The following is a 25,959-nucleotide window of genomic DNA, read 5'->3' as shown; positions in this document are numbered from 1 at the left end:
GCAACAACCAGATAAAACTGTCCAGGGGATATTGACCTGTAAACACCGCCGGTTGGCTCAGGATTATACACAAATACTTCCCAATGTATTTCAAGTATTACATTAGAAGTGTCGCTTGTATGATACTTCTAACGATGCAGGGGAACTGTAGCTAAGGTACTTTAAGGTTTGTAAGATGTACCTCATGCTCGCCTTCCTTCTCATCAGTGTTGAGACTGCATGGCAATGAAAGCGTTCCTCCTAGCAGCGGTGGATTGGAGTTTTTAACAAAGTGGGCGGGGCACTCAGAAAAGACGCCTCAGATTCCCTGTGGGATAAATTTGAAAACGGAGGATGACAAATATATTCGTTTGTATGCACGTTGACGTCTAGAATTGTTCATCAGTTTAAAAAAATTGATTTGATGAGGATCCAATGTTTCTCATCCTCTCTCCTGTCGCATATACAATGTTCGTTCAAATTTGATTCGATTCATTATCGAACAATATTTCAGATAAATCGTCAGAGTTTGACGAACTGACGAATCTGTCCAGAACCGATCTTACAAACAATTTAGTATTGTTAAATATTCTAACATATTTATGATTGTTTTCATGATGATCTGCTAAAAATTAAGACAAATACATTCGCCGTTTGTTAAAGAGGTTGTGGAATGCTCGAAGACATTTCCGTCATTTTTCGGGTATATGTAGCCTAAAGTGTCATGAAATAAAAACGACTATTGTTTCTGTCATAAAATGAGTACAAAAGGTACTTTTGAGAGCTGTTTTTCAAGTCAACCTCTTTAACTACGCTATAGTTACACAAAATGGCAAGTTTGTGGATACTCGTTTTTGGGTGCTTTTGATTAAGTGACGTATCCCGATTCCTTCTCAGTTCTAGAACACAATATTTTAAAAAGACTTGACCAAAATCCAAAGTTGTATCTGAAAAAGGAGGATGTCTTTCCGGCCTGCGCTCTCTGCTAGTCATGCGCACAATAATAACGCCATACACCGTGTCGCACCGTCTGCTAATTACAAGCTGGAGTATTTTGCAGTCAGACCTAACTAGACTAACTACACGTTTGATTAAGTGTGAGACGGAAATTTATCAGGGCACAAAAGTGAGTAAAATCCATGAAAATGACATGTGAAACAAAACAATCCATCATTGCCAATTTGACCAGTATTACCTGTGTATTAGTGATCAACCCTAACGTATGCACCGGGAAACTAAAGTCGGTTCCCATCGTGTAAAAGTACCTCTCAAGGAAGTAGTTCAACCAAACCTTTGTTAAACTTGACACCGTCTTTGTAGTGCTTCCATAATACAGTCAGTGATTACTTCATCGAAACCAATGTAGATTAGTATTTGTCCAGCACTCCAGCAGTTGAATACACGTATTGTTAATATCGCCAGTTTGCTCCCTAAAGCGATATTTATTTGCCCTGCAGTTGAATATGCGTAATGTTAATAGCGTGAGTTTACTCACGGAAACGACTTGTGGTAATTCGTAGCTGGAGTCGCTCCCGTAATGATGACATACCTTAGCAATTATGGGTCGAGCTAAACAACCGTGACTTCACCTGTACATAATAAGTCATGTTTTGTGGAATTGTACACTCCGATAGACTTCTCTTTCTACTACATGTGGAGTTGAACATTTTGGGTTTTGCGAGTGTAGGCTCAGCCGTTCATCACGGACACTTCTCTGTTGGTTGTCTCCAGTTATTCCTACACACCTCTTGTCAGTCGGGTAGACAACTCGATCCTTAGCTTCGTGATTTATCCAGACATGCTGGGTTTATTGCCAGAAAACGTTTTTGCTATCTCGTAATACTGGCATTATAAAAACAACAGAAACGGAGCATAACTGAAAACTAGACAGAGAGGTTATTGCGTGTCATGATGAAATACTGAATTTCTATGGTTTCATATTAAGTTGTTTTACGGAAATTTAACGGTGAGAAAGATGAGGACTACACTCCCTGTATAAAGGAATTGTATTCGGATATAAATGGAAAACAGTACAAGTTTACCGGACATTTAAATTGATCAAAGTAAAACAGAAAGTTCTTTGAAAATAATAGTCTACAATAAAAGGGAAAATTCACTGTGAATTGGATTTGTTTTCGTCACAACTAGATTTCTTGTCAGTCTCAAGAACTACAGAAACAGTAATTTTTTTAAAATATTTTGTTCGTCACGGTAACAACTTACACTGAGTGTACCGTCAACTGAGCGAGTTCACCAACCGTTCAGGGAACTGTTAAAAATACCTTGAGTTTCAACACCCGGAAACGAAACCCCAAAATTTGAACCAGGCCTATGTAGAAACACAGCTTCGGCAACTTAACAAATGGTGATCGTTGGCCCATGAAGAAACCTTTCTATTTAACATGTTTTTCTATCAATATGTGTATACAGTACTGCACTGCGTACCCTATCGACATTATATTTTTGCCACTCTACGTGTGTTCATGCTGATGTGGCTATGGGCTGAGTGGTAGAGTGATCATTTAACAAGCATGAAGAACTTTCATTACCGAGTACCGACCCCAGCATCAGTCACTCAACTTTTGCTCTTTAGACTAAGCAGAGGGATCGTGAGGAGAATCACGTCGCACTCCTGAGACAGCCTAAACTGTATCTACAACTAACTGCTCTGCGTCTAGTCCATTTACCACGGTTGTGGCGGTTAACGCAATAGTCACATCTTGCTCTTTTATAGATGTGACTGCTCTCGTACAATCCGATATTGCCAAGTGTCACAGACTATTTCCTGGTTGTTAGTGATTCAGCCTACATTAGCAGGTATGTTTGATATGTTAAATTAATAACTTTTCCCCACGGCGTCAAACAGTCGTCAGTCATTGGTTATTCCACAGTCTAGTAGCATATAATTATTTTAAGTTATTTATGAAAAAGAACGAATGGGGAATTAAGGGCGTAGACTAAATGTGGAATTCTACAACATTTGGCACTTAAGAGAGCCAGCGGTAAACAGATGGACTGTACGAACCTGCTTTCAGTCAAAAGATATCAATAAGGGTTACATTTAAGATTTGATCTGCATAGGACATCAACGAAAAAAGGCCACGCTTAATTGACCAAAAAGGACGACAACATTTCGGTTTAATATCCAGCTTTAAAGACATTCATCATCTCAAGCCTTCAAGATATTTTTAGACTGGAATTTCCAAATGCTTCGGAATAATTCTCAATTTTCACGTATAATAGTTTGCTTGCCAGCATTGTAAAAATGTTCATGAAAGTCACGTGACATTTAAATGTTTACGTTTTATTTGATTTTGATAGAGATATTCCTTGGTCTGTTGCTATATTGCTGTTCGATAGTTTTTGGTAAGACCAATCCAGTTAACCAGAAATCATTGTGAATTCCGAACCAATGTTTCTTAAAGACCAGCAACAGCCAACTGCCTTTGGGTATCACACCAAAACATTTTCCATTTTCCTTTCCACGAAAGTGTAAAAAGTTGTGTGGGTTTTTTTTTCAGAACGATACAAACAATGAAATCGACTTCCAGTCCTAATTTTGGATTTGTTTTGTCTCTTCAATCATAAAAGTATTTAATTTTCACCCTTTTGTATATTTTTCAGGTAAACGAACGAGAACTTATTTTCTTGAAATTTCTAGGCTCTGGACAAGGGTCCGAAAGATCCGATCTGGATATTCGTTTCATAACAAGAAATTGACTTTGTGCAAAACCAACAGTTACAACGTTTGTGAAAAAAAAATCATTTAGAAATAAGGAGAACCATCCTTTATCTGTAAATCTTTTCATTGTATGGATTCCCTAACTGCACTGTAAACCTTGATAATTTTTAATCTTTTTTTTACAGCCTGTAGCTATAGACTTTTCTCTATGACCCACTGCATTGTAGGAGTCTTGTAGGAGACACTTCGCCCTCCTGTGGGCAGTTGCTCTGTCTTGGAGCATCATCTGCGTAAATGTTTTTACCACATCAGCTGAGTGGCACGGAGACATGTCAGACTATGAGTTCGCCCGCTTTGAATAATCCTGATATTTTGGATGAAAACGAAAGACGGGCATCAAAGTTCAACCATTTTGCCCTGAGTGACCATGGCGATGTGTATGTTGGGGCTGTCAATTGGTTGTACAGGTTGGACAGTAGTTTGGAAGAGATACAGAATGTTTCAACCTGTGGTGACAGCGTTTGCCAATCTTTGGCCCAGGTCTCGAATGTACAGGGTGATTAAAAAAAAAAGAAACACAAATTTAATCATATTGTTTTATTGAAGTTCTGCATGTAGCACTTTCAAAACCTAGGACATGAAAACCCAATTCATAAGCTTTCCTTTTAGTACTTTTCAAGTTACAGAATCTTAAACACAACCACCGTTTTAAAGTTCTGTCCACGGATCACAAAAAAGGTGACCGTTCTTTCAGCAAAACGAAAACGATTCACAAATATCCCTATGTGATTTAATTGTTAAAGAACACTGAACTTTTTGTAATCCGTGGACAGAACCTTAAAACAGTGGTTGTGTTTAAAGTTCTGTAACTTAAATGTGCATGAGTGCTTTGAATGATTCTTGTACCTAAGGAAAACTTCTGAATTTGGCTTTTATACCCTGGATTTTGAAAGTGCTTCACGCAGACCTTCACTAAAACAATGGTCCCAACATTTGGGTTTCGGTGTTGTTGTTTTTTAACTTACCCTGTATAGCCCCGCTTCTATGGACCCAGAAGAAGTTGGCGGATTTTGTGGACAAAATCGCAAAGTTGCAAGCCTTAAATGCTTCTATTCATATCTCTCAGAAAAAAATCATACAATCTGCCCATAGGCCGCTGGGACCTCTTACAAAATCTAGGGGATCACAAAATATAAATAAGCTTGAACGTGGGAATTTAGGTTTTGAGTACATGTATTTGCAATTGAGTTGTGCGCCATCTCAGATACCAAAAGATCCTTCCAATAAATCGGCAGAATTTGACGAACTGACGAATCAACCAGAACTGATCTTTCAAGCATTTTGGGATGCCATTCAAACATTTTATGATATCCTCAAGATGATCTGCTTAATATCAGAAAAAAGTACATTGCTAATTACGCTTTTATACAAAGTGGCGAGTTTGCGGCAACTCAGATTTGTTGTTTATGATTCAGTGGCGCACCAGGGGGGGGGGGAGATCGGTGGGCTTGAGCCCCTCCCCCAAGAGGTTGACAATTTGGGGTTTTTTTTGGGGGGGGGGTATTTTTTTTAGTCCCACAATTTTACCTTGGTGATATGTATGTGGCCTATTTTCGAGTAGTATAATAGGGGTGTAAGTGGCGCCACCAACGTCAAAATAGTCTGCCCCCGAAGAAAAGCAGGATGCCTTTCCAGCCTGCGCGCTGCTGCTATGGACCTTTCTGCGCTTGGTTGGCAAACTCCATTTTTGCCAACCACGGCCTGCAAAACTAAGGTCCAACACTGCAAAAATATGGAAGAGTTATTACAGGTCACCAAAATATTGTTTGATACTTGAAAATACAATATTTTCAACAAAGCTACAAAATAATTCTTACATATGCCTTTTTACTATGTGTTGATGGCGTTATGAGGATTTCTTTGGAAAAATATGTTGCCAACCACGGCTACAATTTATGCGCTTACGTCAGCCAATACAAAATGGCGCCAATGTTTACAAAAAAAGAAAGGCCTATAGTTAGGACCTAAGCGCACCATACACGGTGTCGCACCGTCTGCTAAGTGCAAGCTCGACTACTACATAAGGTGTAAGATTTACCACTAAAATGAAAATGATGATTGTCAATTTAAACATTACAACCAGTGAATGGGTGTGAACCCTAACGTATGTACCGGGAAATTAAAGTCGGTTCCCATCGTGTCAAAGTACCTCCCAAGGAAGTAGTTCAACCAAACCTTTGTTAAACTTGACACTGTCTTTGTAGTGCTTCTATACATACAGTCAGTGTTTTCTTCATCGAAATCAATGTAGATTAGTATTTGCCCTGCAGTTGAATACACGTATTGTTATAATAGCGTCAGTGTGCTCCAGGAAACGACTTGTGGAAATTCGTAGCGGAGTTCGCTATGCAAAATGACGACAAACATTTACTTTGGCAATTTTGTATGCTTCGAGCGACAACCGTGGTCTATATTCCTTTACATTATTCTTGCTTTTGCTAAATTTTCTTTCCGATAGACGTCAATTTCTGTGGCCTGTGGAGTTGGACATTTTAGGTTTGGCGGCACGCTCAGCCGTTCATCATGGACACTCCTCGTTTGGTTGTCTCCAATAATTATTTATTTATTTTTTATTTATCCTGGGTGATCCATTAAGTGAGAAAAACCTCACTGATCTCCCATGGATCCCAGCTCACACAAAACTATTTCTGCCAACCTCTTGTTAGCCGAGTAGACAACTCCTTGGCATCGTGATTTATCCAGATATGCTGGGTATATTGCCAGAAAACTTGTTTTGCTATTTTGTAATGCTGGCATATAAAAACAACAGAACCGGAGCATAACTGAAAGCATAGTAAGAAACAGAGGTGGCATTGCATGTCATGACGAAGCCTTGAAAAAGTGAATTTCTATGGTTCCATAAGTTCAATGCTCACTTTGTATGGAAATTTAACGGTGTGAATGAGCAGGAGTACACTCTTTAAAAAGGAAGTGTATTCAGATTTAAATGGAAAATAATCAGTAAACATTATCACACCTCAAAGTTACCAAGGCGTAACTGACAATTCTTTTGAAATAATAGTCACAATTAAAAGTGAACATTCACTGGAAATTGGATTAATTTGTTTTCGTCACAACTATAGAGTTCTTGTCGGCCTCTAAAACAAGAGAAAACCAGTCAGTAGTTTGTTTCAAAATATTTTGTTCACCACAGTAACAACTTACACTGATGTACCGTCAACTGTGCGAGTTCACCAACCGTTCAGGGAACTGTTAAAAGACCTTGGGTTTCAACACCCGGAAACCAAACCCAAAAATACTTGAACCAGGTCTTGGTAAAAACTCCGCTACGGCAACTTAACAAATGATCGTTCGCCCATGAAGAAACCTTTCTATTCGACATGTTTTTCTATCAATATGTAAACGGTACTGCACTGCATACCATATCGACATTATATTTTTGCCACTCTACGTGTGTTCATGTTGCTTTGGCCTGTATATGGGCTGAGCGGTAGAGTGATTTAACAAAAAGGCATGAATAACCTTCATTGGAGTGCCGACCCCAGCATCAGTCACTCAACTTTTGCTCTTTAGACTAAGCAGAGGGATGTTGAGGAGAATCACTTCGCAAAGCTGAGACGCCTAAACTCTCTACAACTAGCTGTTCTGCGTCTTGCCCATTTGGCATGGTTATACTTGTGACGGTTAACATCATTGTCACATCGAGCTCTGTTATAGATGTCACTGCTCTCGTACAATCCAATATTGCCAAGTGTAACAGACTATTTCCTGAGTGCTAGTGATTCAGCCTACATTATCAGGTATGTTTAATATCTTGAATTAATAACTTTTCCCCACAGCTTCAAACAGTCGTCATACAGTCATTGGTTATTATACAGTCTAGTAGAATATAAATTATTTATGAGGAAGAACGAATGGGGAATTACGATCGTATAGACTAGATGTGGAATTCTACAACGTTTTGCACTTAAGAGGGCCAGCGGTAAACAGATGGACTGTAAGAGCCTGCTTTCAGTCAAAATATATCGATCGGCCCTAAGGGTTACATTTAAGATTTAATCTGTATAGAACGTCAACGAAAAGAGGTCACGCTTAATTGACAAAAGGGACGACAACATTTCGGTTTAATATCCAGCTTTAAAGACATTCATCATCTCAAGCCTTCGAGATATTTTTTTTTAGACTGGAATTTCCACATTCTTCAGACTAATTCTCCTCATTTTTGCCAGCATTGTAAAAATGTTCATGAAAGTCACGTGACATTAAACTTTGTATGCACATGTATAACATTTTATATTTGATAAAGGTATTCCTTGGTTTGTGTTTTCACAGGCCATTTTTTCTTAAAAAGAAACAAAAGCCCCCATTCGAACAAAATCCAAGTTTTAAAGGTGTTGCTACCCTTGTTAATGGTTCTCCACCATTAATATTGTTGCAGCTTGATATTTTTGGTAAGGCCCATGCAGCAGTAGATCCGGGTTGCTGAACAATCGAAGAACCGAGTATGATATTAACTATCCAGTTCATCAATGTTAACCAGAAATCATTGTGAATTCCGAGCTAATATTTCTTAAAGACGAGCAACAACCAACTGCCTTTGGGTATCACACCAAAACAGTTTCCATTTTCCTTTCCACGAAAGTGGAAAGATTTTTTTTCAGAACGATACAAACAATGAAATCGACATCCAGTCCTATATTTGGATTTTGTTTTGTCTCTTCAATCATAAAAGTATTTAATTTTCACCCTTTTGTATATTTTTCAGGTAAACGAACGAGAACTTTTTTCTTGAAATTTCTAGGCTCTGGACAAGGGGTCAGAAAGATCCGATCTGGACATTTGTTTCATAACCAGAAATTGACTTGTTGCAAAACCAACGGTTAGAACATTGTGAAAAAAATCATTTAGAAATAAGGAGAACCATCCTTTATCTGTAAACTTTTCATTGTGTGGATTCCCTTACTGTATTGTAAACCTTGGTAATTTTTATAATTTTTTTCTTACAGCCTGTGACTATATACGTTTCTCTCTGACCCACTGCATGATATAAAAGGCTGCATTGCCATCTCATCAAACATCCCCCGTGAACTGAAGATCATGGAGTCTTGTAGGAGACACTCCGCCCTCTTGTGGGCAATTGTTCTGTCTTGGAGCGTCATCTGCGTAAATGTGTTATCCACATCAGCTGAGTGGCTCGGAAACCTGTCAGACTATGAGTTATCCAGCTTTGACAATCCTGATGTTTTGGGTGAAAACGAAAGACGTGCATCAAAGTTCAATCATTTTGCATTGAGTGACCATGGCGATGTGTATGTGGGAGCTGTCAATTGGTTGTACAGGTTGGACAGTAGTTTGGAAGAGATACAGAATGTTACAACCTGTGATGACAGCAGGCCAGATAGTGTGATGCCCTGTCACCTTACAAATAACTACAACAAGATACTGGCAGTTGACAGTACTCGGCCAAACAGTCTGATAACCTGTGGCGGTGTGTATGATGGTATTTGTCAGTTGCGACAGTTACAGAATATTAGTAACGTGATGATGGAGTCGGTTCCTTTTGTTGCTGTAGTCTGATTGTTCCAGGAAGAGGTAGAGAAGACATGCTGTATGTGGCTGTGACATATACTGGGGAAAATGTTGGCTCGGCAGGACGCTTTCAAGCAATATCAATGAAGAAGCTTTCAAACAATCCCTTTTTATCAGCATCCGAGATCACCAATGCCATCCCTTTCAGTGCTGTTGCAAGTGCAACAAAGTTTGTTATTAACTATGTTGAAGCATTTGACTTCGAAGGGTTTACATACTTCGTAGCCTTCCAGAAGGAGGATTTGAATTCTGTGCAGGTTGTTTCTAAGATAAGCAGAGTCTGTCAAAGTGGTCCAAACCTAGACGCTTACACAGAAATTACCCTACAGTGCAGTGGATCAGATGGCAGTGTGTACAGCTTGGGTGCAAGCAGCTCACTTTGGACCAGCAGGACCTGATCTAGCAGCATCATTCGGTCTCACTGCAGACGAGCAGGTGCTGTTTGCTGTGTTTGCCAGGAACCAAGGAGCTCCGGGTACCAGTGATGAACCCATCGATCACTCAGCATTGTGTCTGTACAGGATTACGGATATATTGGATGCCTTCAGAAAAGCAGTGCAGGGATGTATTCAGAATGGAAATACGTACTCTGTTGACTATTTGGAGGGTTCTTTTTGCAGTAGTTTCGGGGTGAGTACAGAAGCATATTAAGAAAGATGCTGCCATTTCTCTAATAAGTTTCAAAGATGAATTTCCAGTGCTGTTTTCGAATTACACCTCTAACAGGTTTTTTTTTTCAATTTCTGTTTTTTAGCAATAAAATGAGACACTGAAGTATTTCTTCACAAATTTTGAATTATTGACTGCTAGTAGACAACAATTCGACTCTCACGGAGCGGGTTATTTGTGTCCAAAATGATAAACTCTGAAAAAAAAATACAAAGTAAATGAAATCCACTTTTTGAAGAGCATAAGGTATGCAGTGCAAATTGCACGTCTACGAATCAAAAGGCGGATTACTTGTACTTTTGTGACGTAAAGCCAACCCAACCCAACTCAACCCAACGCAAATGCACAGGTTGCCTAACCTAAAATAAAATCGTACAGAGTTGTCTTAGTCATTGTAAAACATTAAACACTATTTACGTGTAAACTATGCTGCTATTTCACAACAACAAGTGAATATAGAATAGCGAAGAGAAAAAACTGCAAAATAGTATAAACATTTTGACAATGTATAGTAACATTTTGACAATGTATCGACGCGTCCATCTTTCCAGATGGGGACCAGGTCCAGTGAGCGCTTCTTTGCCATCGCTATTCTGCTCTTGATGTCTGTTACTCTGTAGGCCCTAAATATGCCCCCAAATGCATAGCAACCTGTCGTGTAAAGTCAAGCCCTCTGTCCCGCTTCTCCACTTCATTTTAAGGCTGAACGGTTCAAACTGTTTCATTCTGCAATAATGGTGCAAACTATAGGTTAAACCATAGAGGATGGTTGAAAAAAGCAACAGTCCCCTGGTTGATGCATCAATAAACACGCTATTAAAAGCACTCATTTCATCAACGAATCTCCTTAAACTTCCAGGATTCATGTGTCTTGGTAATAATTGCCACTGCCGAACCACGATATTGCTTAACTGTTTAAACATATTTCTTGTTTTTACTTTCGCTGAAGATTCCCATTCTGGATCGCTATTTCTGCATACCCGTGACCGATGATGCTACTCAAACGCCATTATTCCAGTACGCCAAGGGCATAGACCCCGTTCCATCCACGGCAATTATAGAGCTGCCTGGTACTCTCATGTCGTCCATCATAACCACAATAGAAGGCAACCACACAATTGCTTTAATCGGGACATTGAGTGGAGATCTACTCAAGGTAAATAATCCTTAATCGATTTAAATGAATGGCTGAAGTCGTCGTGTAGAGCCTAAATTGGAATGTATAGCAACAGCTTTATTTCAAACCATTTCGTGTACATCCCTTGCACTCGAGACTTTAGTTTTCAGCACGACGCATTGATTCTCAAAAGTAAGTATTTTTTTCAAAGGAGAAATAATATGCTATATTTTTGGTCTCTCTTACTAAATTGGCTTGCATGAACGACGCTGCTTAAGCATACACTCAAGGCAAGCAGTGCATGCCGGGTTGACCATATGTTAATATCCACAAATCCATGTCAAAACTTCTTAACTATGTACATCTAGGTGTAAACAGATGTATTAAGGTCCTATGTGTCATCTTGTCATTAGGTTCATATGGAAAGTAACACTGCCAGCCGACTGTATGAACGCATGAGCGGCATTGATAACAGTGCAGTTCTGCCAGATGTCAAGGTTAATGACACAACACACGTACTATTTCTCTTGACGGAACAAAAGGTAAGCTCATACCTCTAACATGCCACGGAGGACTGCTATTATTCTGAATAATTACTTTCTCTGCTCCATTTAGCGTCGCTAGTGGGCTACGTATTAGCAGAATAGAAGACAGACTTTGCAGGGGAAAAGCTAAGCTGACAAGCACATTTCATTTTACAGCAACTAGAGTTCCAGTCATTTATGAAAACCCATAGACACCATGAGGTTAGGTACTATTATTTAGGCCTTAACAACTAAGAGCATAACAGTTTGGCCAAATGAACATATTAAACATTACCATTTTTTTCCTCGTAAACTTAAAACCAAATTAAAGATTGAAAGAAAAAAACTCAACTTTTCTGCTGAAATCAAATACTTTTCTCTCTCAATATTAAGATTGTTAAAAGGTTACAATTTGTTTTACACTTCAGTTGGTGAAGCTTCGTGTGGAGAATTGTGGCCAATACACTACATGCGAAACGTGTATTGGGACTGATGCAGGGAATGATGGAGACCCATATTGTGGTTGGTGCACTCTGGGTCGAAGGTAAGTCATATGGGATGCCACCAGAGTAGTTTGATAAGTAATTGCAGAGTGGTAAGAACGGTAGTCTGTCACCACTCAGACGTGGTGCAACATGTATGGAAATGTATCATTCATGTTGCATCATTGTAATTGTCCTCCTGAAGAATCTTCCTGATGCTGAATCCAAGCCTCCACTACTAAAACAACTACACCAGTAAGAGTCCGGCAACCTCCTGACGACGAAGAGAGCACACTGTTTCGAAACGTGGAGTCAAAGTCAAACGTCGAAGTTGTAATTGTATGTGAAACAAATTTCGTACGATCTATCTAATTCAGTGATGACCTACTGATGTTTCGCAATGAAATCTGGAAAGTAGGACATTTCATGTTTTTCAATTTTGGTTTTTGGCTTTTGGAAACTCTCGACTACCAAGCTAGCCTGGTCATGATAACACTGAATTCCTCCCCAGATGTACAAGATATTCAGACTGTCCATCACTTGATGTATCTACTCGATGGTTGGCCTACAATGCTGCTCAGTGCATTGATATTACCGATGTAGCTCCCTATGATAACCTACCAATCACAGTCACTGAGCAACAGGTGAGAGACAGATGCATTGAAATTACATCTTTATTGTATCCGTTATAGGAACAGAAATTAAACCTGCTTTAGAAATTAACCACTTAAGCCGACTTCAAAGTGCAAATTTGTAATGGACTTATCCAGATAGGCGGATAGGTATGTGGAAACATTTTACGTTAATGCGACGCCTTTCGTACAAACGACGTACATGTATAGTGCCTAATAATTTTAGGTTTGCTTCCCAGGGATCTCCAGAATTTAAATAGGTTTTAATCTGTATAAAATTTCACATATTGTTCCATGCGCTTTGCCTTCTTAATTGTGATGAGTAAAAGTTGTGTGCAATTTATTTTCTGTACTCTAAATGCAATTAGGCTTCCTACAGTGAACGATATATTTCATGTCACACCATTTATTATGTTTTGAAATTTGTGACTCTCTGAGAAAATCTTTTATCGTGCGTCGGAATGATACAGAATGTCATGCTTCGTGTACTATACCTGTCGCTCATTCTCAGTCATTTGAGCTCACCAAATGTTATTTCAACTCTGTCTTTAGTACCCCTGACCAATGGAGCTAACTCTTGGAGTTCATTGAATATTAATAAAATAAATACTATTATTTATTACATCTTTTTTCTTTCACATTTAGATCACCCTGACTGTGCAGCAGTTACCTGACCTAGGAACAGGCCAGAGTTATGAATGTCATTTTGGGTCATTCGAATCTCCAGCTACGAAGAATGGTGAAGTACTAGAGTGTACGTCACCTCCTAGTGATGGGATACCCGCCATTCCACAAGGAGGCAAGTGCAATAAGACACATCCATAGGACGTTATTTATGGCAAAATATACAGAACAAGCATTCAAAAGTCGACTTGTAGTTTCCTTCTTATCCATTCTAGAATGAAAATGATGCTTGTAAATCAATCGCATTATAACAACAGAGGAACGTGATCAGAGGCAGTAAAATATGGTACACTGACGTACTTACTGTTAGCATTAAAATGATGTCTACATTTGGTACCCACAAAAATCGATTTGAACTCGTAGTAATTTAAAAATACACGCTCATTTTCGAATTGTCTATTGCAACTCATAAACGAGGTGGTTTTGTTCTTATCTGTTGCTAAGATGATGCAGTACACGTAGATTTGAGTGTTGAGTCATCTGAAACTTCAGTTCAATTCATAGACACCGACTTCTACTTCTATGAGTGTTCAACGCACACCTCGTGAGTATTAATCAGTTGTATTTGAAATTCAATTTGTGTTCCTTTAGGTTGCTTAAATGCATATTTTTTCCCAGTACGTTTGCCTGATGATTTTGTTTAATCTCTAAATAATTCAGTTCTCTTTGGTTGTTTACGTAGCTGTGTATCCTGCGTTGGTAGTCGTTGGGCCTGCGATTGGTGCGTGTTTGACAACAGATGTACTCATGAAAACTCCACATGCACACGTGCTAATGAAATCATCATTACTGGAGATAACGTGAGAACAAAATACAAGAGCTAAGCCGATATTTTTTTTAAGAAAAAAAATATTATTTTGCTTAAATCTCTTGATTGTATAATCCTATATGTCGACTATTCGGTAAATATGTATTTTGTGCATTACTAGTTATTGAAAACGAAACTATATAATTGTCATGTACTCCTATATTTTTATTTTAGAATTTAGCTAATCTTCATCAGATGTCTGTTGATCATGAGTTAAAAATTGAAGCCGATGTATATTTTGGGGAGGCAATGACATATACTTTGTTGTTTGTTGGCGTTTACCTACAGAATCCGACTGCTTCTGCAGTCACAGGACCTGAGTTTTGCCCTCAGCTGCTGAACCAGACTGCTGAAGTTCTGCTTCCTAATGACATTATGAGGAGCATAACTGTCATGACTACAAACCTGCCAGACGAAGCTGAGGTTTGTTTATTAACACAACTAACACAAACAACGACAATCCGTAACTGATGTCAACGTTAACCCCCGTCTATATTCCCCTATCAGTGCCTGATAGTGACATTTTCAAGATTTCGCTGAGTCCAGTTAACACCTTGCTTAATTCATCCCCTGGTAGGAGAAAATACAATTTTTAATACTCTTTCCCTTTCTTTCTGCATGTGCAGATTTCTAGCTATCAGTGCAGCTTAGATGTTGAGGGATCATCTCAGGCTGTTAATGCAGATCGCAATGGAGATAGGATCACATGCCAAGATAAGGCTGTAAGTTACCCTGAAACTTGTATTTTAGCCTTGGATTGCTAATTTCTTTAATAAAAATGAAAGCTATCACTTATTTTGCATACTGGCCTTACAAAATGTTGATTTTGTAGCTTCAGGTATTAAAAGGTAACGTTGCTTGCTTGCTTCAACAGTACACCTACCTATCTAATGTTGAACCAGAGATGGAAGTGGCACTGTCTGTTTCATGGACTGACACAAGCGGTGCTGCACACATCCTAGATGACATACATGGATTTGATGGTAAGGAATAAAGACTGATTAATAATAAGTTGAGGAGATTACTCTTTCGTCAGTCTAACATTTTTATATAAAAGAGATTATTTCCAAAACGTGATAAACGTCAATTTGTTACCTATAAGAGTCATACCCACTCCTGACTGCCCAAAGTCAGTATCGAATTTAAGAATACAACAAAACGAAAATGATGTTTGTTCAATATTCTTTAAAGTTCAGAACCGTGCAAATTACTTTTTTTTAAATGGGTATATCGCGTTTTTAAAATAAACTCTTCATATGCTTTCTTCGTTTGTTATCAACAGTTTTGCATTGGAAGTTGGTCTTTAAAATATTGAGTTGAAAGACATGAGATTATCTAGTATTCTGCTCATATCAAACAGTAACGTTGTACAAGTGTGAGGTCCATAAGCCAGACTGCAGCCGTTGTGTTACAGCCCGCCCAGCGCTCGAATGTGTTTGGTGTGGTGCCATGCCAAGCGAGTCTGGTGTTTGCAAACTGAATGAAGTTTGCAGTGAGAATGAGGGGACTTTGGATAATGGATTGAACTGCCCTGATCCAGTTCTGAGTGAGGTAAGCTATAAACTCTCCAGCTGAATATTATTCGCTTGAATATTCTTTATTAATATTCCAGGCGAGGCTACTTGTCAACGTGTTTGTAATTATCCATATTTATCACGAAGTATGGAAGACTACTGCCTCCAAATGAAGCACACCTTGTATCCATTTGACTTGCCTTTGTGACAAGGTAAAAAAGGGAAATTTAGTCATGTGCGAGATGAAAAACCCCAATTCGTATGACTGCATAAGCAAAGGTGTATGGTCTATAAAGTAGGCTTATATTATGGATGACTGCATATGAGCCACCAAGCTGAACAAGTTGTCTTTCAAGAGCATTTACCAATGCATCTTTACTAATAATGTGTTGTATTGAAATGCTTGTTTCATGTTACATGCACTTGTTTTTTGTGTTATGTTATTATGTTTCCAAAATCACGCATTAGGTATTTCCCTTGACTGGGCCGATTGAAGGCAACACAGTTATAGATGTGATGGGAACTGATATCGGTAGGAGATTTGAGGATGTCGTGTCAGTGATGGTTGGCAATCAGCCCTGTGATCTGGCTGGATTAAGCTCAGCCTACCAAATTGGAGCAAGGTAGGGTCAAATCATACTTTATGCAAGGACATTACCTTGTACTTTTGTTGCCATGTTGTGGAACATTGTAAAAAAGTGTACAGAGTGGATAAGGTTTTGCTCAACCTCTTTGTCTTAATGTCACATTATCACTTTATATTTCAGTGTCAGCTGCAGAACGAGACCAGAAAGTGAAGAAGCTGAGTTGGTTACTTTAACAGTCACGGGTGCAGATGGCACTACACTGCAGCACAGCTCAGGAACAGTCAACTTCAAATTCAAAGTAAGTCACGTCCTACACGCACTCGTTTACACTTACTCAGCCACTGAGGTCCAGCTTGGAAAATGAACAAGCGTCCAAGAAAATGTTTTTACACTGAAATAGCAATCACGGAATGAATGATCAAGAATGAGGTCCAGATCTGTTCACGAATGTTCATTTCCTAGCAGTTCGGCACCACATTATGTCAGCTGGAGCAATGATAAGATATATTTTAGCAGCAGTAGTTGATAATCTCATACCAAAACATTTATGTTTGAGTTGAGGATATTTGGGAAAATCCCAGGCAATTGAGTGAATTTCCTAAAACGTAGGTCAGATTTACGTTTGAAACGTCAAAATATTTAAAATCAACAATACTCCAGGATTCTATGCACGATTAACTAGCAAATACCTATTCCAACAATAATATGATATAACAATAATATAATTGTTGTGGAAATTGTGTGAGAGACTAACAAAGTTCTAGAAATGTTTTCATAAGATGTATTTTGTTACCAGGACCCAGCGATTACCCATTTCCAACCCCGCCTCGGCCCAGCAGCCGGTGGGACGGCAGTTAGTGTGAATGGTACAGCTCTCCACACAGGACGCGATATTGAAGCGTTCATCGGCGACAATCCTTGCATCATAACAAGGTATTGTGTCTCTGTCGTAATACACATCATTATTCAAATTGTTGCGCATACGACAAAAATCGAAGCATTTTCTATTTTTCCCCTCTGGAATGACATTTATTGAAGCATTCATTGGAAACAAATAACAGTGTTTTTTACGATAATTATTATTAATAATATTAATTCAGGGAAAAGAGGGATCTCCCCAACATTGGTACAACCTCTAGTTTCAAAAAATCATTCTATCAAGCTTCAGTTACAAGGATTTCCCTTTGGCGATCGTGAAGTGAAGGGCCCCTGTTTTGTTTTGATCAAATTAGAGTCAAAAATATTTTTTATTGCTCAAAATTCACCTTTACAATCAAACACCCGTTTAGCAATTTTGAACAGATTCTTGGGGTAGAAATCACGATTTTCCTGCGCGGTTTGTGCCTTGCGATTCGGCGCGCCGTGCGTGCTCACGGTACATCGCGCGGTGATCGCCATCTTTATTTTCGGGTCGCGTGTTGTCGCTGCACTGTCATCGTCATTTTACCCCCAAATTTCCCTCAAAAAATCAAAACCCTGCCCTCTGTCTACGACATACCTGTTTATTGAGAATGTCGTAAACTAGTTTGGTAGGTCCAATAGTTTTAAAGAGGATTTTGTTCCCTATAAAGGAACCAGGCCCTTCACTTATAAGGGATTTTGTTAGTTATAAATTCTTTTATAAAAATCTACTTTATCTTATTCTGTAGAATTGCTCTAAATTTGTCCAATTTCGAATTACCTTGAGACATTGCTATACATCCATTCAGTATTAAGGAGCATCATACACAAAGATGAATTCAAGTTTACGCCAGGCGCGGTTCTAGAGCCTATATTTGTTGGGGGCTAGCATGTGTGGATTCTGAAATTTTTGCCTTGAGGCGTGCTGAAATTTAGACCGGTTTTTATCAGGCCTCCGAGGGGGGGGGGGGGGGAGTGGGCCTCGTACCATATTTTCTATGAGGAGCGCTGATAAAGTCTTACAATCGTGCCCACTGTATTACCGGTGGACAAATGCCCCCTTCAATTTTATTTTTTTTAGGGGGGGGGGGAGACAAGTCGCATGTGACGTCAAATTCCTAAATTGGCTACTGGCATTTTTTTCAATAGAATTTTTTTTGGGAGGTGGAGGGGGGGGGGGCATGTGACGTCAAATTCCTAAATTGGCTACTGGCATTTTTTTCAATAGAATTTTTTTTGGGAGGTGGAGGGGGGGGGGCCTAGACAACATTTGGGGGCCTAAAGACATCCCAGCCTCCTGTAGAACCGCGCCTGGTAAAAATCTCTGCAGAAAACTTAACTGTGATTTTTATTTCTTTCCAAAATTATCCAGCCAACCAGTTGAATCCATGCTAGAATGCACAACCACTGTTGGCCAAGTTGGATATCAAGGTGTTGTGAAAGTCTCCTTTGATGGGGCCATGAGAACCTCATCAGATATGTACACGTACACTGAGAATCCCACCATTACTAAGGTGTCTCCTCTGAAAAGCATCAATTCGTGAGTCTACATGATTTTTTGTCTTCATCTGTTTTACCATGGGGTATATACTTCAATTGGCATCATCCACATTATTAGTAAATCATTACAGACTGTATTGTCCAAAGAGAATTTCGGTGTTTTAAAACTTTTTAAATGTAAACAAAAAATGGAGTAAAAATAAATGTTTGTCTATGTATTAATTTTGTGAAATGTTATGTTTCTAATGTAAGGCACGCTTTCAAGACAGCAAGCTTACAGCCAAATTTATGCTTGATTGTTTTAAGAAGCAGGTTACTACAAATCATCTTATCACCGAAGATACTGATACCTGAGTGAACAGTGAAATATTATGCTTTATTCTAAACTTCAAAATGTCATTATTATTATATCAAAAGTGAACATGTGCGTATACATTTTTAAATTATTTAAATTGATTCTATACATCAACCAGAATCTTTCAGTGTAGAACTTATTTTCAGTATTTGCTATCGATGTTTCTGATTGTCAGGGGTGGTCGAATTTTGAACGTTACTGGCACTTTTCTAAACACAAGTGGAAACCGTCAAATCGTTGTCACTAATGGAAACGGTGATCGTAAAGTGGAGGTGAGAAATGTGTTTTGATCTCTGAATAAATGATTTTATATCTGCCCTATCCTTGCTCAACCTACCCTTAACCACCGATCTCTATCTACTTGCTCCACTATTGCAACATATATAATTAGGAAGCTTTTTAAATCCTTTATATTTAAAATTTTGTTCAGTTACCGCGAACGACCACTTTGAATGTGAAAATGGCAATACGTGTGCTATGTAAAGTGTGACAGCCATTACATCATGAAACACATTTCTGTTTTGAAGTAGAAACAAAGAGAGGTGCCATATTGTCAACCAGAGCTAATGCTGACCAGAATTGTCAACTGATGACGTCTTTATTTTGCAGGAATGTGAAGTTAAATCTGCAACAAAGATGTTATGCTTGTCTCCTAACATAACAGACCTTGTCAGAGATCAATGAAACATTTGGCTTCATCATGGATGGGGTCACTCAACTGTTGGCATGGTCTGAGGATAACGATGTCCACCTGGAGTTCTTTGAGGATCCAGTGATCCTAAAAAGGAAATATTTTAAAACTTCTATATTGCTGAGTTACCGCGGACGACCACTTTAAATGTGAAAATGGCAAAAAGGGTACTATGTTAAGTGTGGCAGCCATTAAATCATCAAAAACCATTTCTGTTTTAAAGTAGAAACAAAGAGAGGTGCCATTGTCAACCGGAGTTAATGCTGACCAGAATTGTCAACTGACTGATGTGGGTCTTTATTTTGCAGGAATGTCAAGTTAAATCTGCAACAGAGATGCGGTGCCCGTCTCCTAACGTAACAGACCTCGACATGAGCAATGCAAACTTGACCTTTGGCTTCATCATGGATGGGGTCACTCAACTGTTGACATGGTCTCAGGATAACGATGTCGACTTGAAGTACTTTGATGATCCAGTGTATTATGAATTTAGAGGTGGTACGAAGAACAAAGAAGGAGAAACCCTGACAATCATGGTTGGTATACGTGTTTTATTCTATGTGTTTATCCTTTTCATTGTTGTGTTTTTTTCTATGAGTAGATATGGGGTCTGTCGGTCAAAGTGCACGAAGCACACTTACACAGTGCTTTGTGAAGTGACATCACCTCTCATATGTGATTAGGGATAAATTCAAGTTTGATATCTCTTCCTCCTGAATTAAGTGGATCTTCCCAAAAAACAGTAGGCCTAACTTGGTAACTCTTGCTGAGTTACAAAACTTCATTAGCTCAGATCAGTTATTGCAAAGCAAATCTAGATGTGATGTGAAATAACAATTAAGGTTCTTTCTTTTTTACCTCAGTCCTCACACGGTGTGTATAGGAATAAATACATGAAAAACGACAGAAAGTCTTACGTGTGATACGGCTATATGACCTTTTTATTTAGAAATAAAACAAGTGTTGCACATTTTGTCACAACCGAAAAGACTAAATTCTTCCGAAATATACCAATGCAGATACCAATAAATTTCCTTTAAAACTATTTAACTTAAATTACTTGTGGATGCTTTAACAGGGCAAGCGGATTAAAAGCGCCATCACAGCTGTAGAAATCAAGGTGACGATCGGCGAAGAGAGCTGTGACGTCAACTTGATCAGTGAGAAATCACTGGTATGTGAATTGCCCGATGAGGCACCAGCAGCCGGGGACTTCATGGGAAAAGATACCGGGAAAGGTCTGCCTGTGGTATGGGTAAGTTAGAGCCGGATCCATGTTTGAATCAGAGGGTGGGGGTTGGGGAGGTTAGGTGTCAAGTGTTCTTTTTGTTGTTAGATTTTTTCCTTCTTTTGCGGCCCCAAGGGGGAAGTTTATCCTTTTCTTTTTCGGTTGAACATCTGTTATACTCAATCCGAAAGGTTCAAAAACGCCCAAAATTCGGCCAGTTCTCCCCAAAACGTAATTACACTACTTTTTCATTGTTGATTAACGAATTGGTTAAGTCTAATCAGTTGTTGAATTGTTTATCATTTCATTTGTTTTATTACATAGGTGCGCCACAATAACTTACAATTTAGGTCGGGCTACTTGGTCTATCCCAGTACGGTGCCACATGTCGCTATACTTGTACCGAGTTTGGTCATTCCACTCTCCATGGCGATACTGCTCGCTGCTACCTTCGTGTATTGCAAACAATTGCAAAGGAAGCGCACCCACGACCGAAGACTATTGGGCAGGATAGTGGCGATTCATCTCGGTAAGTGCTGGTTGCAAGAGATGACCTCAGTTTACTCGAATATTTAATTCCTGAGTGCTAGAAACAGGTGCACAAAACTGCGGTGAAGAGAGAGTATCATCTCAGTCTATATGAGTATGCTCTTGTAAGTTAAAATCACTTGACCGCAAGACGGCGAAATGGTAAACAACACGAAACCCTTTCAAATTTCAAAGCCAATTATCCTTCATCACTTGTATTTACCGGCTACTTATCAATTCCTAATTTTCAAGCATAATTATAATAGTTTAGAAAAAAATTAAACAGTACGTAGCTGCACGTCTCCGTATTAAATTATGTTCTACTTCTAAAAGAACTCTCAAGATGGCTGCTAATGGGCAGCCGGTTTTGATGGTAAAATACATGGCAAAAGAATTCAAATGGCGTGCTCCTCATTTGACTGTAAGTTGTCAAGTTGTAGACAGGATGAAACAAATTTTTCTACAAAAACAAAAATAAATATCGAACTCTTTTGTCAAGATTGTGTTTACCATTTTAGACAACTTGTGAATCTTGTGTAGCATGCAAAGGTTGTTTTGTCTGTTGATTTGTAAGCCTGAACGTGCTCGTAAACCTACCACTATATTACGTTATTTACTGTTAATGCGACATTGTATCACTTTTCTTCAGAAATTGACTCCCACGTCAAAAGACGCAGGTGGTATAGATCCCAGAAACAGTCGGAATCTGCTCAGCCAAAACAAAAGCGCATTGTCCTGAACAACAAGGTCAGCTTCGTTCCCGACGACATTCATATCGACTTCAGCCAACTGGAATTGGGAGAGACTCTCGGACAAGGTAGAGACTTTGTACGAGGAAACACTGAACATTTCATGAGTTCAAAGTGTAAGCTTTTATTTTACGTGAGAAGGAGAGGCCTACATAAAGGGGCTGTGTGTGCAAACCGTAATTGACGTGATTGAAACACATTTTCACGTTTCGACCTTTAGGAAATTATTTAGACTCGGCCAGTCGCCGGGTCTGTTAGTAAGTCGGTAGGTCGGTTGGTCTGCCAGCTGGCTAGTCTTCGGGACCAGCAAAAGATTATCAGTACAGATGAGTATAATACATTTGACCAAATTTTACAGGTGCATTTGGGCGTGTACTGAAAGCTGTTCTACACGATACGTCCGGAGAAGATCAAATTGTGGCTGTGAAGACAGTGCAAGGTTGGTGACGAGTATGTCAGCCATTTGAGAGAGATGTTTGCTATGACAGTATAGATTCGAAACAAAGCATTGAAATGTTGTTCCTCGGTTGAAAAAGGCCCATTTCAAAATGCTATGAATTTTGGTCTCGAGTATATGGATGACCTTATACCGAGAAAGAGGAACTAAACAACATTAATCGTTGTGCGTCTTGAATGAAAGAGCTGAAAGAGTCTTTTTTTTCATTCAGAATTGCGAATTGTTGGTTGTAAAATGTTCTTGAACTGAATTGAATGTTCTCCGGTGTCACTGGGTTATTGCATTTCTGTGGTGATGAAAATAAGTTGAAATACAAGTTCCTGTTTTTGTGTTGTATCTTGGCCAAATGTGAGCAGGGCGTGCCAGTTATCACATATAAATGCATTACTTTTGCATGTATAGACACCTCGGACCCGAAAAATGTGGTGAAGTTCCTGGAGGAAGGCCTGATCATGAAAACCTTCGACCATGTCAACGTGCTGGGGCTTCTGGGGTTGACCTTTGACGCGGACAAAAACCCCTTGGTGGTGATTCCCTTCATGGCAAACGGTGACCTCAAGACATATCTGGTCAAGAAGAAACAGGTATTATTCAGGAGCGATCAATGTCGATAATAAGTAGATGAAGGTTTGATAAAAGAATTGTTGATGAGTGGCATGAGTTTGGAACTGACTTAATGGTGATTTTGGTAGATGTTGTTACGTTTGATAATTAATATTAAGATTTATTAAACAAAATGCAGTCCCATTTCGTAAACAGTATGTCATGTGTTTTGTTCTGAGTGTGGTATTTATTTATTCATTGGAGGTTTTTACTTTTAATTTAGACCTTGGCGACATCTCTGCTGATGAGGTTTGCCTCACATGATGCACTCGGTATGAGCTACTTGGCTCAGCACAAGTTTGTACACAGAGATCTTGCGGCCAGAAATTGCATGTAAGTGTATCCTCTCTTCTATATCATCTGGGGCTTTTACAAATTTTCTTATATGTGTGTTTGAGTAAAAGCAAAATTAGACCTCGGATGTTTCCGAGAGAAATCGGTCAGCTGTTTCATCGAAAATAATTTTAATGCACCAGAGATACCGGGGACATGCATTCATTGAATTAACTCAAGACTTCGAACTAATGGCATTGCAATTCTTAAATGATTTGATCCCAAAGTAAAATCAACGTTTAACAACCTCTTTAGGGTGAACAGTGATCTTGTGGTGAAGATAGCTGATTTTGGACTGTCCCGTGACATGCACGAATCGGATTACTACACAAGCGGCGATGTCCAGGCCAAGCTGCCTATCAAATGGATGGCTCCCGAGTCTATGGAACGTCGAGTGTACAACGCCAGGACTGACGTGGTATGCAATTAAATCCATCTTTGATTGGAATGTTAGGTGATGTTTAGATAAAGATCTGAAGGGAAAGAAAGTTGCGCACATCTCTTTGCGTTCTGTGGACTATCCATCAAAGAGAAACTACATGAACTTCGATGTCCAGTCACAAAAAGTCGATTTATTGATAATTTTCATCGGATATGTTTTCAAGGCGCCTGACCCTCGTCTGGAGTATTTCGTCTTAAGACTCCCACCTCTATAACTAATTTCTAAGTTAACTTACTAAGGCCAAAAAAGTCTCCGGTTGCTGGTATAGAGCTTGCCCAAAAAGTGGTGCGGCGACGCGGCTTTTATTTTTCCTGGTTTTTTTTGTTTTGCTTCAAATGTCGGCTGATGACTGCAAATGGTTCCTGACTAAACTTAGTGCAAATATATTGGAGTCCAGAGAGGCCATATGAAGCTTACTCTCGATCATAACCCCATCCAAAAACACGTTAAAATTGTGCAGCAGCAGGATTCCAGTCAAACCAGTGAGTTTGGCGGTTTTGAGACATCATCTTTTATTGAAACAAAAATAATTTAATTTTGCCGACGCGCATGGCTACGGCGACGCGCGCGCATACCAGAAACTGGAGACATTTTTTGGCCTAATGAACGTTGTTTTTTTCCCATTTGACACAAGATCTCATTAAACAGTTCAATAAAGCCTCAAATACAATATGTGATTTGATCAATCTTCGTTAATCTTGGCTACCCTTTCCAGCTTGCGCATGTCAACTGTTCGGTAGCTCAATTGAATAGGCATCATTAGAATGGTATCTTACATTGAAAAATATTTATCTTCTTTGGTTTTCTACAGTGGTCATACGGTGTGCTCCTGTGGGAGATTTTCGGTAAGGGTTCCAAACCGTATCCAGGAATACCCAACCAAGATGTGTATGATTTCTTGAAGAGTGGTCAACGCATGGCTGCTCCCAAGAACTGCCCGCCAGAAATGTATGTTCAAACAGCGGTCACCATTACCTTTAACAATACATGAAACACATTTAATGTCGTTTTAACTGCTGTAAAAGTATGCATGGTTCTTAGATATTTTACTCAATTCTTTCTATAGGTGAAGGGATCTTAATCCATCTATTTTACTCTCAGGGGTTTAACACAATTGAAAGTAGGTATAACACTCTCTAGTTGGTTGTGAGAAACAGTGAAGAGTGTTTTGTTTGGGGTTTCAAATAAAAAAAGGGAAACTCAATTCTCGAACATTTCTCTCAAGAATGTAGGGTTAATGTGCTCGAGTAATCAGTAATAATGGAAAGTGTATTGTCGGGGGTTTCAAATAAAAAGTGCAAACACAATTTGATATACGATCAAGCATGCAGCATCTAATGATTCTTGTTACATTTGCTGACTGATTCAGCTACGGCATAATGGTACGTTGCTGGCAGGACAACCCCAAGTCACGTTGCACCTTCGTCCAAGTTGCCAACGAGCTGGAAGAACTGTTGGAGGAAGACCGCGACTACGTAGCAACTCCTAGTGCGGGTGTGGTTGGTATGCGACCCATCGAACATCGCGAAGAACCTGGTGTCAAAGACGACAGCTATCTGGTCCCGATGCAGCAGGAGACCGCCTTTGGTGCTGACGGCCCGTGTAGTGACGGAGAAACCAGCGGGAGCCATGCGACTGCCGCCCATGATCCCTCGGATTATGTCAATAAAATTGTCATTAGATAAGTGACGTGCAAATTCCCAGATAAGAAATATCCGAAAAGAAAATGGTTTGAAGAAAAAAGTCTGTTTCAAGTGGCCAATATATTAAAATCATTATTGATCAAGATGGATCTATAGGACACACTCCTTGCTCACTTTCATTCCTTAGAAAAAGGATTTGACCTTTCTAGTTTTTTCTCTCCGTGTATTGGAATGAAATTGTT

At 39.2% G+C, this 25,959-nt stretch overlaps 1 protein-coding gene and 1 pseudogene across 1 annotated transcript; both read left to right on the top strand.

Moving 5' to 3' along the window:
- The first annotated feature begins 8,771 nt into the window (after window positions 1–8,771).
- LOC119736403 lies at window positions 8,772–22,686 on the top strand (annotated as a pseudogene).
- Window positions 22,687–23,909: 1,223 nt separating this feature from the next.
- LOC119738674 (fibroblast growth factor receptor 4-like) lies at window positions 23,910–25,759 on the top strand. Its single transcript, XM_038213586.1, has 3 exons — window positions 23,910–24,050; window positions 24,886–25,022; window positions 25,444–25,759. The coding sequence occupies exons 1-3, from the start codon at window positions 23,940–23,942 to the stop codon at window positions 25,757–25,759; spliced, it is 564 nt and encodes a 187-aa protein (XP_038069514.1). The 5' UTR covers window positions 23,910–23,939.
- The last annotated feature ends 200 nt before the right edge of the window (window positions 25,760–25,959 follow it).

Source organism: Patiria miniata, unplaced genomic scaffold (genome assembly GCF_015706575.1).
Source record: "Patiria miniata isolate m_02_andy unplaced genomic scaffold, ASM1570657v1 HiC_scaffold_3, whole genome shotgun sequence".
Taxonomy (NCBI): Eukaryota; Metazoa; Echinodermata; class Asteroidea; order Valvatida; family Asterinidae; genus Patiria; species Patiria miniata.
Note: the sequence above shows the minus strand (reverse complement) of the source record. Positions and strands in the feature narration are given on the sequence as shown.